Source organism: Oreochromis niloticus, linkage group LG15, assembly GCF_001858045.2.
Source record: "Oreochromis niloticus isolate F11D_XX linkage group LG15, O_niloticus_UMD_NMBU, whole genome shotgun sequence".
NCBI lineage: Eukaryota > Metazoa > Chordata > Actinopteri > Cichliformes > Cichlidae > Oreochromis > Oreochromis niloticus.
Genome location: NC_031980.2, coordinates 18,543,728 through 18,560,533, shown reverse-complemented (window position 1 = coordinate 18,560,533; position 16,806 = coordinate 18,543,728). Strand labels below are relative to the sequence as shown.

Below are 16,806 nucleotides of genomic sequence, written 5' to 3'. Positions count from 1 at the left end.
ATGGGCTACAAGACCTACAGCATGTGAGAAGGTGACAACTGTTGGTGTGATTATTTGAAAGTGGAAAAAACATAAATCAACTATCAATCACTCTTGGTCTGTAGCTCCATTTGTAATACACTATTGAAATCTTGCAACACTGACTATGTGCTCCTGATCAAGAAAGCATGTGTACAGGTCTGCCTTAAGTTTGTCAGTGAACATCTAAATGATTCAGAGAAGGCTTGGGAGGATGTGCTGCAGTCAGATGAAAACATAATTGAGCTCTCTGGCATCAACTCGATCCGCGGAGTTTGGAGAAAGAGAAACGCTGATTGTGACCCAAAGAACACCATCTCCACAGTCAAGCACGGAGGTGGAAACAGCTTTAGGACTGTTTTGTGTTAAGAGCACAGGACCACTTCATTGCATTGAGAAGCCAGTTGGCTGGGCCATGTACTGTAAAATCATGGATGAGAACCTCATTCTCCCAGCCTGAACACTGAAGATGGGTCATTAATCAGTCTTGAAGGATGACAATGACCCAAAACATACCGCCAAGGCAAGAAAGGAGTTCAAAAAGAAAGTCATTAAGGTCATGGAGTGGCCAAGAAACCTGAAGGATTTACAGAGTTTCTGAAAAGACGAGTGGGCCAAAATCCCTACTGAGATGTGTGCAAACCTGTTGACCAAATATAAGAAAACATCTTACTGCTGTGCTTGGGTTTCTTCTCCAAGTACTAAATCATGTTTTGCTTGGGGATCAAATATTGATTTCACTCAATGATAATGAAATTTTTATGTCTGGATTCTTTGTTGATATCATCTTTCTCTCCATTAATATGAAACTAGGTGAGCAAACAGAGATACATCAGATTCCTACTGTAACTAACAAAATTCCTATATGAACCGATTTTAATGAGATGAATGTTTTTTCCCAGCAGCTTTGAAGCAAATAGCTATCAGTTTGTGATCTCATGCAGTCATAGCTGTAGATTAACTGCTGCTAAGCCACTATCAATTAAATCCGATCAAACCACACTACATGTTATCACCTAAAACTTTAGCTGTCATTTCTGCTTCTTTACCGATCAGAACTTAATGATATAAGAGAATTAGCCATTACAATGACATAACCAGAAGACATTCGAAAACACTTTACATAATCTATGTATTCTTCTGTTAAATGGAAATTCTAAAAAGACTGCATTTACATAATGACTATCAAAAGCTCACTCTCTCCCTTATTCACACATGGTTTTATTCTGTTTATCTCAAATACCTCTCACGTGCTCTTGCTGACATTTTCACATGTATTTTATACATGAATAATGTGTATACTGCACCATATCTGTATTAAATATATTTTGCCCTAACAATATAATAAAACTTTTAAAAATTTGGCCCATTTTTACACTCATCTGCCTCTTTTTATTCTTCTTATTCTTTCTTTTATACACTTTTTTTTTTATTAATCAGAGGAGTGTCCTGTGTAAATGCTGCTTTAGTGATGCAATTTTCCCCTCTGGGATCAATAAAGCACAATTCATGTACCACGCTGTCATATCCCTTCAGGCAAAGGATAATCAGAAGATCGAATGAAAACAGAAACAGTCACATTGTGGGTGATGATGTGTTAGTAATGAGCCTTCTGGGTTCAATTGTGTGTGTGTGTGTGTGTGTGTGTGTGTGTGTGTGTGTGTATTTTAAACCAGAGTATAATCAAAGACACATTATGATATGTAATATTGAGGTGAAACTGAACAAGGAAGTGATTTAGAATCAGAATCAGAATCAGAATGACAAAGTACCTAAGATGCCATTACTTCCTATATTAGAGATATTTTGATGATTCAATCTAATTTTTTTACTGTCCAAATTTCTCGAGCAAACATTTACAATTAATTAACAATTAATGAACATAATTTCAAAGACCACTGAGCTTGCTCTCTTTAGGCGCACATAATAAAATAGGACATTTTTCCAGATGTTGCTTGGTTAAGGCAGTGGTTCTCAAACTGTGGGGGAGGCCCCAAAAGTAGAGCAGAGCAGAAATTTGAAGTGAAGGCAGCTTGCATGACTATAATCCTGGATATTATTTTACTTAAATTAAACTTCAATACTACACATATTACTACATGGCTGGTTGTATTGCAGGAGGGAGAGCAGTTAATCTACTAATTGGAAGGTTTATGGTTCAAACCCTGGCTGCTCCACTTTGCAGGCAAATATATTCTTGGGCGAGATACTAACTCCAAGTTGCAATGCATAGAAAGTATAGAACTGTTTGCATGAATGGGTGAATGAGTTGTAGAGTAGAAAAGCACTATATAAGAACCAGACTATTTACCATTTACATGTAGTTTTTTTGCTCACTGATTAAAAGCCTGGAATTTTTTTAGCTTCTGCAGTAGGGCAGACCAGAAAAAGTTTGAGAGTCACTGATTTAAAGCAAGTACTCTAATAACTAAATAATAGCTTGGCAGATTATAGGCAAAGTGCTATATTTACCAAATTTAGCAAGCCACTGAAGAGCACAGAGTTTGTCAGTTACTCCATCAGTCTAGGTGGTAAATGAACAGAGCATCTTGTTCCTTTCAGTTTGCTTCAGGATGTTAATAGGAGTGGGCTGAGTGACAGCCACAGACAGAGTGAGTCAGCAAGACTCCAAACAAGCTGAAGCTATTGTGATTCACAAAGCTTTTAAAAAGGCAAAGGGATGCACAGCTGCCATCGGAGGACTGTGCAAAGACACGCATGTACCAGGGTATGTAACGACCAAAGCATTCTTTAGCTCAGACACACTGCTTTATTTCTCCTCACACACATTTACAACAAATCTTTGTTGTAATGCATACCTAGCCCATAGGATACAAAATGCAGATTTCCTCTGGCATTATTAAATCCTCTCAGCTCAGTATTTGAGTATTAACTTCAGCCTTTACTGCAAGCCAATCTCTACTTTGAACCTTAAAACTAAAATCAAATCTGAAACACCTTTTCGTTTTATAGGAATTTCTTCAACTCCTTCACCCCCCTTCTTACACTGCTCCCATAGAAATACACAAGCACTGCACGCTCACACACACACACACACACACACACACACACACACACACACACACACACACACACAGCCCAGCTTATTTCTCTCTTATCCAGAGAAATCCTTTCATCAGCCTTTCAATGCTGGGTAATCAAAGTATAAAGAACCATGCCAGTCTCCTATTGCCAGAGGCTGAAGTGTGTGTGCAGTCACCAGGTGATAATCCGATATCGTGTGCTTCCCCACTGATGTTAAGTAATATGAAAAAAAAATATCAATCCCACCTCAGGCCGAATGTGTGACTCTCTTCGTAGTGGAAGAGAGAATGAATCTTCACATCCGAATTCATGGCAATCAGTCTGTCAATCAAATCCTGTGGAGTAAAATGAGAGGCTTTGAACAAGAATGCAGCGGTTAGGGTGCAAAACGAAAACAGTGTGGAAATTTACAATGTGTAAGGTGGAGAACATATATCAGCCTCAGTGTGAGGGGAGTTTATTTGAATGCGTTTGAAGTAAAACAAATGTGTGGGTGGTGTTTGGAGGCCAAATAAAAAGTGCAAACATGCCCTCAGATGGATGAAAAAAGAACTGCAGCGTGTGGAAAAAAGAAGAAAAAAAACAAACACTTACAGGTATGGAGGTTGGCATCTCCCTCAGGGTGTATTCGCTTTTGTTGGCCAAAGGCTGCCGGCCCAGCAGCTCCCACACCGACTGGGAAGAGGAGAGGAGGTTGACCAAGTACAGGAAGGACTGAAGAGAGGAAAGTAAAACAGATACAGAAGCTGTTAGAGAGGAAAAATGGATTTGCTTTTAAAGACCACTGTGAATGCATTTGTGCACGTCATGGATTGATCAAATCCTAATACATAATAATATATAACACTATTCAACTACAAATACTACAGATAATATGACAAATACTATCTGTAGCATTCAAAGCAAAATAAAACATAAAAAGAATTTATGATTGCAAAGATAAAACATGGTTTACCACACTCTCAAAACTGAATAAGACATATATACACACAATTCTGAGTAGAGTGGTTGAGCCGAAGCCTATTGCAGCCTGAAGAATATTAAACTACAGGAAAGCTCCCTGCGCTTTTCACTGGGTCTGGTAGAACAGGGAAAACATATCATCAAAAGCATCAAAGGAAAAAAAAAAAGAGAGACACTTGCACAGACAAGCTACAACTTAGATTATATTAAACAGCTTCAAAGAAACGTAAAGAATTAAAAAAAAAAAAAAACATACGATGGATTTTTTTTCTAAAATAAAAATTTCTATACTTTCATGTGTCTTCTGATGTTTCTGTGCATGTGTGTACTTACTTATCTTCATATGTACTACCAAACCTCCTACTGTACTTAGCACAGATTAAAGCAAAGACTCGAGTTAATACACCAAAATGCTGGTGTGTGTATATTTAGTTTTCCTTTGAGCTCAGCATATATGTATAACCCACTGATAAGGCAGGCTTTAAAGCCGCCTGTGGCAGGACACAGTTTACACATCACTGGCTGTCCGTATTCACTTGGCTAGTCTCTCTGAGAGAGATGACTTGGCTGCTGTCAGAGGCCAAGCATCAGACACACACAGACAGGCGCACACTGGAGCTTCAAATGAAATGTTGAAGCTTTCCTGAGAGAAATTCTGCCAAAAACATAACTAAAAATGCAGTCTTATGAAAGTAAGGCTTATTTGCCCAGACACCCTTAAACCAATCAGTTCTGAGCAAAAAAGCCATTTTTGTTAACAAAATCACTATTGCCAGTTTTTTAATTATGAATATTCACAAGTGAATTTTCTACATGGCTACTGGTATCACAGCAACACATGGACCACTATTCTGAGTCCTGAGTTAATAATAATTGGAATCAATTTGATTTTAATCAATTTAAACACCTTTGTAACCAGTGAGCTAAAAACATGATGGAAAAGCAAACTTCTAAGAAATCTGTGTCTGTACTATCATGTAGATATCTAAAAATTGGGGCATTTTGGGCTCCAGGAAGTTTCTCCTTCTCCCTCTCTCTCTCCCTCCCTCCCTCTCTCTCTCTCTCTCTCTCACACACACACACACACACACACACACACACACACACACACACACACATAAAATACCTTAAGGCAACTCCTATCTATGGGGTCAATGGGAGTTGGTTTGGGACGGACCACTCTGATGTTGTCGCCGCTGCACTCAAGAACAGACCACAGCTCCAGTACCAGGGCCCGAATAAAGCCTGAGACAGAACATGGAGAAATTTGTTGTACCAAACATTTATTTTAAAACAGCAGCAAATAAAATTATTAACAGTGCTTTAATAAATAAACGACTGACTTTGTTATTATGTGCAATCTTTTAAAGAATGCCATTTTAAATCTGTTGTTGCACTGCCGGCACCGTTTTGATTGGAGGATTTGAATCTCAGAGAGGAAGTGAATTCATAATGCCACTCCCTTTGATCCCATTTGATCTCTTCTGTGTTGCACTTTGGCCTGTCAGTAACTACATTTGAATTTTGCAGCTTCTGATTGGTTATTTTTACACAGTAGTTGTTTAAATGTGCAACAGAGTGCTGCTGTTAAAGAACATTGGACTCAGCAAACCTCAAGCTTGCACGTAACGGCTGGATAAAAGCATTAATGCAATCAAAATGTATGCAGCCCTCGCTGGAAAACTGGGGATACACTACAGCACATAAATGATGAAGTAAAGACAAAACATTAGTATCATGGAAGAAGAAGTGCATCATGGGAAGCTCCCAGCAATAGAATCTGCATTTGTATTGACACCTAAACATAAATTTGTGAGCAATTTTCAGTGTATTTCAGTTAAATTAAGACAAATATAACAAAAGGGATTTTATACTTAGAAGAAGAATATGAAAACAGAGTACACTGACAAATTTAAACTATAAAAACTGCAAATACTGCAGTTCTAGAGTTACAGATATACAATTAATCTTTGCATATCAATGCTGTATAACCCGCAGAATGTACTGTATTGTATATAAAACAAGGACATAGCCCCCTGACAGCACCCATTGATTAGTGAAGTCCAGTTCTGAAACCTCAAGCAGATGCTTTTGGTCTTGGTGACAAGTTAGGGTCGAACGTAGACTTCTAAATGACACTGCAGGCCTTCCTTAAAGTATTGTTTTTGACTGTAAGGTTAACATTATTTATAAAAGGTAATGTTACAAAAAGTGTAATGATTGAATAGTGATGGAAATCATAAACTGTTTTTCAGAGGTCATAGATCAAGTGAGCAGTAGAGTCTTTTTCTCACAGAATGGTTCTTTCACACAGAAAGCAGTGTGCGCTGCACTGACTTCAAGGTTTAGCAAACGGCCCATAATTTGTAAGCTCTGCCTGGACTATATCACTTTTTGAGGTCATCCTTCTTTCTGTCAGTCTGCCCTTTTATCGATGGCACAAACGTATATCACATCATGGAACACATGAGTGCTCCGCAGCCAGCGCTGCTCAACACAGCAGGGAACTGTTCTTGCATGGCTAAAGCATTGAAGAGAATAGGTTTCAAAGCGCACCGGTGCTGTTATATGTGAAGGGCTGATAAGAAATCAGACTCTTTTTTTTTTTTCCATAACCAGTTGAGTCGCCCCTTCTGGCCAATAGAAAGAATGCAGGATTAAAATATTTGTTCACTGTCTTCATTTTTTGGCGTCTTTTGACAAGAGTACGGTATTTCCTGGAGCCTTTTGCATATGGATACACCTAGTATCAGTATACAACTGATATGTGAATCCATTTATCTATGATTCACCATGCTACTTGTAAATCTGTTGCTGAAAACAAAATCCCATTTTCTCTTGCCTGAATGATGCTCACATCACACACCATCTTAATCCTTCCAATAAAAAAAAAAAAAAAAAAAAAAAAGAGAACGCCTCTTCTTACTCTTTCTTACCCAGACAAAAACAGTTTGACAAATACATTTCTCCCTAAGGTGCCTGAAGTCTCCTTCATACCGACAACACAAAAACAACAACTTATAACATAAGCCTTAAGCATCACAGCTGACAAGTGTTTGTTGTGTCCAAGTAACTGCATTAGTACCTGAACTGTGCAGAGCCACAACTCCCGGAGCAGTTGCTGCCACCTGTGTCACCATCACCCCGTAGCCAAACTTCTCGCAGCTGCTCACCTACAGAAAACACACAGAAATCTCAGAAAGTTTTTGCTTATATCAGGTAAAAAAAGGATGAGAGTTTGGAAAAAGGATGGAAAAAGTTTAGGTCACATGTAGTACTAATGTATCATAAAGGGAGATGTGTAAGTAAATCTGGAATTCTGGAAAGGCACAACATAATGTAGTTAAACATGCTGTGGAGAAATCAAATTGTAAATTGATTTTGGAGTGTGCAGGCCCTTCATTAATTACAACACAATGCCACAACTAAAAATAGACAAAATATAATTACATTCCATAATTAAAGTGAAATGCCAAACTAGAGAAGCAATTACAATAGTGCGTAAACAATGGCAGTAAATTAAGCCCACAGGGGATCAGCTAAGGTTTGCAGCAAGCCTGAGTGTATGTGTGTTTACAATTTGAATCTTAGAAAGTGTGTTTCAGTGTCGAGCAGGGTGCTGTGAATACTAAGGAGTCCTCAGGAATTATGATTGTGGCCTTGAGGAGGAGCAGGATCAACAAATTACCACATCTTGTGAAGAATGAATTATGATATTGATGACATGAGCCAGCAGAATGAATAAAGCTGACAAAGATTATGTCTGCTGCATAGGGAATAATACAACATAAATCCCTAATACAATGTGCATCCATAGTTTCTGCACAAATATTTGTACGCACTCCAATAATCACTCTTTCCTCTTTTTTTGTCTCATCAGTGATTATTCATTTTGTATCTCTCTAACTCAAGTCAGCATGACCCAGAAGATTCCGAGAGGCATGAAATTACTTTGGCACTTTGATAGGATCAATAAGGACTGCCAAAGGATTCCCATAAAATGCAATAAAACATTAACGTAACTATGTCATCAGCAGTGCTTATCAGGACCTGAAAACTCACCCTGATTTTCATCAGTAGTTTGAGAACCTCAAACTACTACCAGTGCCTTTATAACCCAATGACTCATTTTGTGACCACGTGCAATTTTTTAAAGAATGCTATTTTAAATCTGACGTTGCACTGCTGGCACCGTTTTGATTGGAGGAATTTGAATCTCATGGAGCAAGTGAATTCATAATGCCACTCCCCAACAGCCCACTTGATCTCGTCACTGCTACACTTTGGCCTCTCAGTGGCTACATTTGAATTTGGCAGCATCCACGTGGCTATACTAATATACTGTAGTTGTGTAAATGTGCAGCAGAGTGCTGCTGTTACAGAGCATTTGGCTCAGCAAACCTCAAGCTTAACACAATCAAAATGCGTGCAGACCTCGCTGGCAAACTGGAGATACATTACTGTACATAATTAGTATGATAGAAAAGCAAGCAGGACAATTACCACAAATTAACAACCAACAGTTAAGTAGATTATTACCTGAAGTTTTTTGGTAAAGCGAGAGAACATGTAGGAGACACATTCATTAATGGCTCCTGTCTGCTGGAGCAGCAGAAGGCCTTTTGGAGTGGCAGCAAAATTCAACAGACTGTCCAATAATGTCTCCTCCCAAATGAGCCTGTTCACAAACAAGAAAGACAGAAAAATGAGGGTGCTTTGTACTCCCACTGCAAGAAACACAATATTAAAATCACTAGAAGGCAATTCCTTACTCATTTTTTTAGATACTACTGCACTTTACTGTGAGCCATTTAATATCATCTGACATTTGCTGTGTATGTTTTTTTTTTTAATTCTACTTTTAGTTATCCATTTGTATTTTGTTTCATATTGCTTTATTAAACTTATGGGGCAATTTCATTTTATAGAGTCACTTTATTGTATTACAATTAGATTTTACATGGTGTTCTATAGTATTTTATTTAGATCACTTTTTCTTATTTAACTAAGCTCTTTACTTTACTTTTACCTGATTCCATTTTATTTTATTTAGTTATTCCACTTTACTTAAGCCATTTTGTTGAGGGTTGTGCTTAATATTTTGACTGCTGTAACAAAGGTGTATGGATTTCTTTAATTATATGCTAATGTTTTCCAGCAGGCAGTTCAATTATATTCCATGTTCATTTGAAGCCTAAACCTCCAGAATCCTCCTCTATCCCAAACGTTTCAGAAAGTGAATAGGGTATATGTCTGTGTCACCTTTGTCTTTCACATCTTACTCAACCATTTGTAACACTTTTGAAAAAACCACATATAAAACCTGACTTGTCACAGTGACAGAGAGTAATACTTATGTGTGTTAAATGAGAAGATACACTGAAAAAAAAGACATGATTAAATACTGCTGGACTCCAAAACTCTTGTATTTTACTGGATGGTGTCCTCACTCATTACTGTGATAAATATAGACATTTTATAAAATTATTTAAAGTCAGATTTTATGGATGTGTGGCCTCACATGTTCTGCAGCTCTTGGGTAGATGATCCAGCATCGCCTCCAGGTACTGGAGTCTGAACCCTTTCTGACAGCGTGCTGGTCTAGAAATAAAGTTAAAAGAAAATATTAGTACACAATATACTTTAATCATACTTTAATTACTCTATATTAAATTGAGTTTGTGAACATGAGGATCACCTGAAATATTAGACCACATTTATTCACATATATATTAATCTGACAATCCCAACACAGTGGAATGATGGAACACTGTATTCACCACTATATTTTAATAATAACATTGTTTTCTGCCCTCTTTTTTTCTTGTTATGATCATCATCTCTTGATGATTCTTACTCACTTAAGACATCCTTAACTTACAATGAATAAATAAATAATTAAGCAATCCAAAAATCCCAGAGAATGTGTTAATTTGTTTACTTGGTTCTTGACAGACTGAATAAGTGCTCTAAACACCAGGATCTCATTTGCTTAACATGAAACAAGAAGGTGAGTAAACATCGAGCATCAGCTGATCCCACTGTCAGGATTAAACCTGCATTTTGTTTCTCCGATGAAAAAATATGGGCATGCGTTTGAGACTTTCAAAGGAACACGTCCCATTGTGTGACAGTAATAAAGTAATAAAACAATGTCTCACACAAGTTTATTTTCAAAACATCTGGTATAAAAATTAACAGGTAGGTTGTGGGGCGGAACTGCTTTCTCAGCTACTGAGGCACTACCCGTCACTGGGCAGTACTGACGTCCCCAGCTTGGCAGAAGGATTGCCTGTTATGCGTCAAGGTGTAGCTGATAGCTTCCGGATCAAAAATGCAGACATGGAGACAGGAACTCAACTCAGACAGCTTTACTGCTGGAGCTCGGGAACCGAAATAGAAAAACTAATAGAAAACTCAGACTTAACTGGATTAGATCATTTACTGGTTACATATGAGACGTGACAGACTTAGGAGACAGGACACAGAGACTAGACAAACAAAGGAACCCAGAAACACAGACTGACACAGAGACAAAAAAGTAACCAAACATGGAGATAATACTGATTTACAAGGGCTTTACGGAGGTGAGTCTAGGACAGGAGACAAGGGGGCAAAACTAAAGTAGAATACAAGCAAAGCACAGAGCAGAATTAGGTAACAAAACTCTAGACTATCAATACATAAAGAAAAACCCGGAAAAAACACAAAGCAACCAAAAACTCAAAAGACTGGGACAAAAACCCAGGGATGCTAACAGCGCCACTGAAACCTTTTCTATGACTCCCCTGTAAATGAACTGCAGCAGAGCTTCATTTTTGTTTGCATATTTTCTGGTTTAGCTTTGAATCACAAACTGCAGATTAAAGATAACTGATGCTGTGTCGAGTCAGAAACACTATTCCAAGAACTAAATGAAGCACATTACAAAGGTTAGTTAATTCCCACCATTTCCATGAAATGATGGTGCTTTTCAAGCTGTGTTGACTGAATAAAGCGAGAACGTGGCATTCATCAAGTAAATGAAATACAGCATAAATATTCTAGCCAGGGATCTGATCATTACATACAGACGCCCTTCCTTTACATATTTAGATAAAAGATTCAGAAACTGAGTTGGGCCATCATCTCTTATGATCCAGTCATGGCTCAGTTAGTCAAGCAAATGTCTCCTGGATTTGTTATATTTACAGTCATACTCTAAAAATAAAATATCTGGGAAAACAGTATTTTCTTAAATCACATCTTGGAAATGAAAAAAAAAAAATCTATATCTATTGTTAAATTTGAAGGCAGTATCATTGTGGTGAAGACATCATTGTTGTACCCTTTACACTTTATGTTTTATTTGTTGCATTTATGACATGTAGCTTATCTGCTACCTTGGTCAAGTCTCTCTTATAAAAGAGATTTGGTCTTAATGGAACACCCAGTCAAATAAGGGATTGTTGAATTGTTGTTTTGTTGACTTGAAACTGTTTCAAGTCAGCAAAACAGCAGGATGTGGATTTCTTAAGTGCACTTTTCATACAGTAAAACACTGGTGTATTATTTGTAATCCAAAAAAAAACCCCCACTGCACTGTGTGTGTAAACTGTTCCCTTTACCAGAGGGAACAGTTTACACTGAGTTCGGTTTATTTCCAGTGCCATGGTTTTGTGTTTGGGCAGAGCAGTTTCACATGATTCAAAGTTCAAATTAATCCTCATTTGTCTTATACTGGGCCTTGGTGCACACCTACAGTTTAACTTCTAGCTATTTCATCCTACCTTCTTCTGACTGGTTGCCCATAATATGAGCATCCACTACTGCAATCTTCCATATATTATTCTATAATAGCTTCATGTCAAATAATAAAGTCTCTGCAAATAACACAAATGAGGCACATGTACCTTTTTCCACGCAGCAGCTAAAGCTTTGTGCAGGCCGTAGGGTCGTAGAACCTGCAGACCCTCGCAGGTGTTGTACATCTGCCGACAAACTAAAATAAAGGCTCCACATAATGAATGGGGCATATCAGATTCACACAGTGATGGCAATTCCTTGTCGAGCAGCCTCTGGGTGAACTGTACGATGATATGAGCAGCAAAGGTTCTGCAGACAAGGGTGAAAAAAGAAAAAGATGTTTATTATAGATCGACAGCATGAGGTTTTTAGATTGTAAGTACAGCGATCTCAATTTGGGGCTTTAAATGCCTACACTGGAGGTCTTTAATAAGACCTGAAACTAGCAACTGATAAAACAGATAAAAATCACAAGCAAGGTGTTTACTGAGGCCATGGAACAACTGAGCAGTGTACACATCTGACTTCTTCTTGAAACTGGCACCTCAGCACTGGGTTTACTTTTCAGAACCAAGGCTACATCTACATCAATTCCTTGAGCAACAAAAATTCTTTGGGGTCTCCGAAGCACTTTCATACACTCCCATTTTTAATGAGCCAGCATACATACAGAAGTGCAGCCATAGGTGGTTGGTGAATACATTCTTGGTCATTCACAACAATAGAATGTGTTTCTGGACAGACTGAAGGAAACTACAGGACTGACTGACTAGTCATTGTCAGGCAACAGAATATAATGTAATATATTATAACCCCAGCTGCTCACAAACCAGCAGCACCCACATGTTCCAATCTGCTCTCGGTGCAGAATAAGCAGGATTTGCTATGCAAATTTAACTCTATTAAAATCTTCCAGCTAAGTTAAGAAAATGTAATTTATTCATTACTATCAAGAAAGACAAAACGACGCTGCGAATTTAATCACAACATCTCACCTCTCACTGTGGGCTGCGGCGAGATTCTTCTCAAATAAGAAGAGCGCTAATCCTCTGTCTGTGTTTGCAATACGAGCCAGAATATCTGCAATGAGACTCAGGGTTGCTGCAGGAGACTTTAACTCAGCCTGCAAAGCACAGAAAATAAACACACAAAATTACCAACTGCTTCAGGAAAATTGGCGCCTGAACAGATACTCAACATTGAAATCACACTTTTATCTTTCACAATGATGGAACTGAAGAAAAAACTACTACATTTCATAACCAAAGCCTCTGTAATTCCATTTTCTGGAAGGCTGAATGATGACAAGTCCTTACGCAGAGGACAGCTATGTTACTCTTAAGATGAGGAGTCTACATTTGAAAACTGTATGTTTTGATGAATTTTGAAAAATTATTGCACTAAAAATGTAAAAGGAAAGTAGTTTACATGCTTATTTACTATGAGTAGAAAGTCATGGTTGGACATTTTACACTGGAAACTGTATGAATCAAAAACTTTTTTTGTAATCTGCAAATGATGTGTGTGTGGGTGTGTGTGTGTGTGTGGGAGTGTGTGTGTGGGTGTGGGTGTGCTTGTGACCTTCTGTCCATTGAGCAGTGCAATAACAGGAGCTAGTAGCTTCTCTATAACTGGAGTCTGATAGAGACACTCTGCGGCCCATTCTGTCTGTTCACATAGCATCCAAAGCACCTCCATCACAAGAGTGCTGGGCGACACGACGTCTGAACCTACCAAAAGTAAATGAATTAATATGCATTTAATGACATTAATTAGCTGAATTAAATGCATATGAAATGATCTAATTACATTAATACCCACTAGGATTATATCTGCCCACTAGGTTTACACTTTTAGATCACCTAAATATACAATCAATGACTACTTTGTGGTGCTTTCACGTCAGTAAGAGGATTCAAGCCAATACTAGCAAGTTGTACCTAATAAAGTGGCCAATGAACTTGTATTTCCACTATTTTGAGAGATATATATATCCACCGACTTTTTCTCATATTACAGCCTTATTCCACAATGGCTTAAATTCTTTTTTCACCTCAAACAGACACAGTTTCAGCATTCCTCTATGGAGAGAGAAGAACCTTATAAAAGAACAACTATTTCTACAGCAGTCCATCAATCAGGCCTATATAGTAGCCAGACAGAAGCCAGTCAGTAAAAGACACATGACACCCAACCTGGAGTTTGCCAAAAGGCACTTGGAGGACTCTCAGACCCGGAGAAACTAAATTATCTGGTCTGATGAAACAAAAATTGAATTCTTTGGCCTGAATGCTAAGCGCCATGTCTAGAGGAAACCAGGTGCCACTCATCACCTGGCCAATAACATCCCTACACTGAAGCATGGTGGTGGGAATGGTTTTTGTCAGCACGAATTGGGAAAGATGAATGAAGAAAAGTTCAGACATACTTAATTATAACATGTTCCAGAAGGCTCTGAACAGACTGGGTCGAAGGTTCATTTTCCAGCAGGACAACAAGATAACAAAGGAGTGGTTTCTGGACCCCTGTGTGAATGTCCTTGAGTGAACTACTGTGAAATGGGTGTGTACTAATGCAACCAACCAGATGGAGCTTGAGAGGTTGTGGTAAGAAGAATGGTAGCAACTGCGAAAAAATAGGTGCACCAAGCTTGTAGCTTGTTTTGTTTTTAATAAACAAAAGAATTCTAAGCAAACTTTTTCACTTAGTCATTAAGGAGTACTGTGTGTAGGATTTTGAGGTGAAAAATTAATTGAATCCATTTTGGACTAAGGCTCTAACATGACAAACTGTGGAACAAGTAAAGCGCTGTAAATACTTTTGAGAAGTGCTTTATTTCTGATATATGCCAATACATGCGCCCAATGATACAGAGAACACAGATCTCCACTGATGTCTATGAGGATCATAAATGCATATCTGGGACCAATCTTTATAAGAATTTTGTTGCTTTTAATACTACATGCACATAACTCTAAGAGCATTAAAAGCCACGTATAACTAGAGTTCAATGTTGTGTAACAAGAGAAAATTACAAAAGTGAAGATTTACAAGTCATGTTTGTGTTATAGCTGGAAACTTAGCCTAATGGGGCTTTAAATTCAATCTGTGCTGTATCATATTGCTGCTCAAAATACAATCTCAAGAATGCTTCATGTGATCTTCATCAGACAGCAGGTAAAATATTAATATAAATATCTGACTTAGTCAGCATGACTCTCTGTCCCAGCCAAAGGAGATTACCCTCTGACAAAGTCAAGGTGGGGAACGATATTGATCACTGGAGCAACATTTCTCTAACGTAATTCATGAGAATGAATAGGGCAATAAAGTCTTCAAGGAGACAAATTAAGTACTACATGACTCAGTACAAGGTTAAGAGATAAAAGATATGGCCCGAGGAGTTCTTTTTCCTTCTCATACGGAGGGTCACTAACCTACCTCAGCAGCTGATTTGAACAGAGACCGGTAAGGAAGCTGAAATTCTACTATATACCTGCGTGTGCGTATACATGCCCTACCTGTGTGTGAGCAATCCCTGTCCAGAGGTCTAGGGTGTTTAAACATGATGTTAAGCAGGATGACGATGAGGTCTGTCAGGGTAACAGGATCTGAAATAGACATAAAAAAATAAATCAATCAGTTGATAGTCACCATGTCTAGACAGCAACTAAAAATAGTAGGTGGGTAAGGAAATAGTCCATAGCAAAAGTTAAGGTAACCTTAGAGACAAGGATCACCCCCTTGTGTGTAGTTCACTTAACATATTATGTGCACAGTGGGTTTTAGTATCCACAGTCTTTTAAAAGTGTCTTAATATGACATTTCATTACAACCCTAAATATCACCAACAGTTCCTGGTTGCAGGTACTACAATAAAGAGCTTCTGCTTTTCTAAAATTTTAAATAAATGAAAATATTTGGGAGTAGGACTTTGTTCTGAATAAAAAAAAGAAAACTAAGAAACAGATATTCAGATCTCTCCTTTTCTCACTGTGCATGTGTTTCATGCCATTAACCTTAAATGAATTATCTCCCAGTATCATTCTATAGGTGCAGATGGTCTACAGTTCAAACACTGCCCTTTCTTTCTATGTTCATCTCTTCTCTCTACATCTTTGTCTCCCCCTGTAACCTGTGAGAAAACCTGAAGAACTCTTACAGCTAAAAGCGATTCTCTTTTTCCCCCACGGTCACCGAGTTCCTCCTCATAGGGAATCAACTGATTGCTTGGTTTCTCATTAGAGTGTTGTATAGTCGTAGAATGAGTACATAAAGCACCATGGTATAACTATATATACACATTATATTAAATAAAACTATAACTATAACAAGAAAATGTTAAACTGAAAACACTAGACACTGAATACACTGCTAAAAATCTGAAGGCAGAACAGACTGCGACTGTGTGGCAGGATAGTGAACTAAAGTTATACTGAACTGAATGAACTCCAGACTTTAACAGCTACATGTGTGAACACCTGGCGTCAGTGGTCCTCTCACAAAAATAAAAAAATAAAAAATACAGGTAGAATACTGCAGTAAGATTTTAAAATGTCATATTACATGCTTTTAAAAAACTGCAGTGAAAGCTTTAGGAGGTGATAAACTATGACACACAAACAGATGGAGTATCCATGTCAACACTTTAAGGTGTGGTCATTATCCATGAGTTGCTGGTCAACAGGTTTCCACCCTAGTTGTGTAACCTATGTTGGATAAAATTACAAAACAGGAGTGATTTGACTGTACATGACATTCCTGAAAGGAGTTATTAATAAGTAAATCAATTACAGTTCAGTGCAGGAAAGTCAGATGATGAGTCTGCTTTAATCATCTGACTCAGTGAAATGTAACTATTATGCAACTTTATTAGTAATTACAGGAGGGCTAAAACCTCTGTTCCTAGGAATGGAGGGAGGGTTAGTACATGCTGATCAGACACAATTCTGCACTATAACGATTACATTTACTATAGGAGATATGATGATGTGT

The 16,806-nt window shown here is 38.0% G+C and overlaps 1 protein-coding gene across 10 annotated transcripts in view; it reads right to left on the bottom strand.

Moving 5' to 3' along the window:
- Positions 1 to 16,806, bottom strand: part of tbc1d32 (TBC1 domain family, member 32) — an 89,865-nt gene that overhangs the window by 62,929 nt on the left and 10,130 nt on the right. For all 10 annotated transcript variants that reach the window (XM_013264987.3, XM_013264988.3, XM_013264983.3 and 7 more), the window contains exons 14-23: positions 15,333 to 15,422; positions 13,393 to 13,541; positions 12,807 to 12,934; positions 11,919 to 12,120; positions 9,548 to 9,627; positions 8,566 to 8,704; positions 7,112 to 7,199; positions 5,153 to 5,271; positions 3,658 to 3,777; positions 3,310 to 3,398 (exon numbers count right to left, since the gene is read on the bottom strand). In XM_013264987.3, coding sequence (XP_013120441.1) covers positions 3,310 to 3,398; positions 3,658 to 3,777; positions 5,153 to 5,271; positions 7,112 to 7,199; positions 8,566 to 8,704; positions 9,548 to 9,627; positions 11,919 to 12,120; positions 12,807 to 12,934; positions 13,393 to 13,541; positions 15,333 to 15,422 — 1,204 coding nt within the window. The remainder of the gene's footprint in view (positions 1 to 3,309; positions 3,399 to 3,657; positions 3,778 to 5,152; positions 5,272 to 7,111; positions 7,200 to 8,565; positions 8,705 to 9,547; positions 9,628 to 11,918; positions 12,121 to 12,806; positions 12,935 to 13,392; positions 13,542 to 15,332; positions 15,423 to 16,806) is intronic.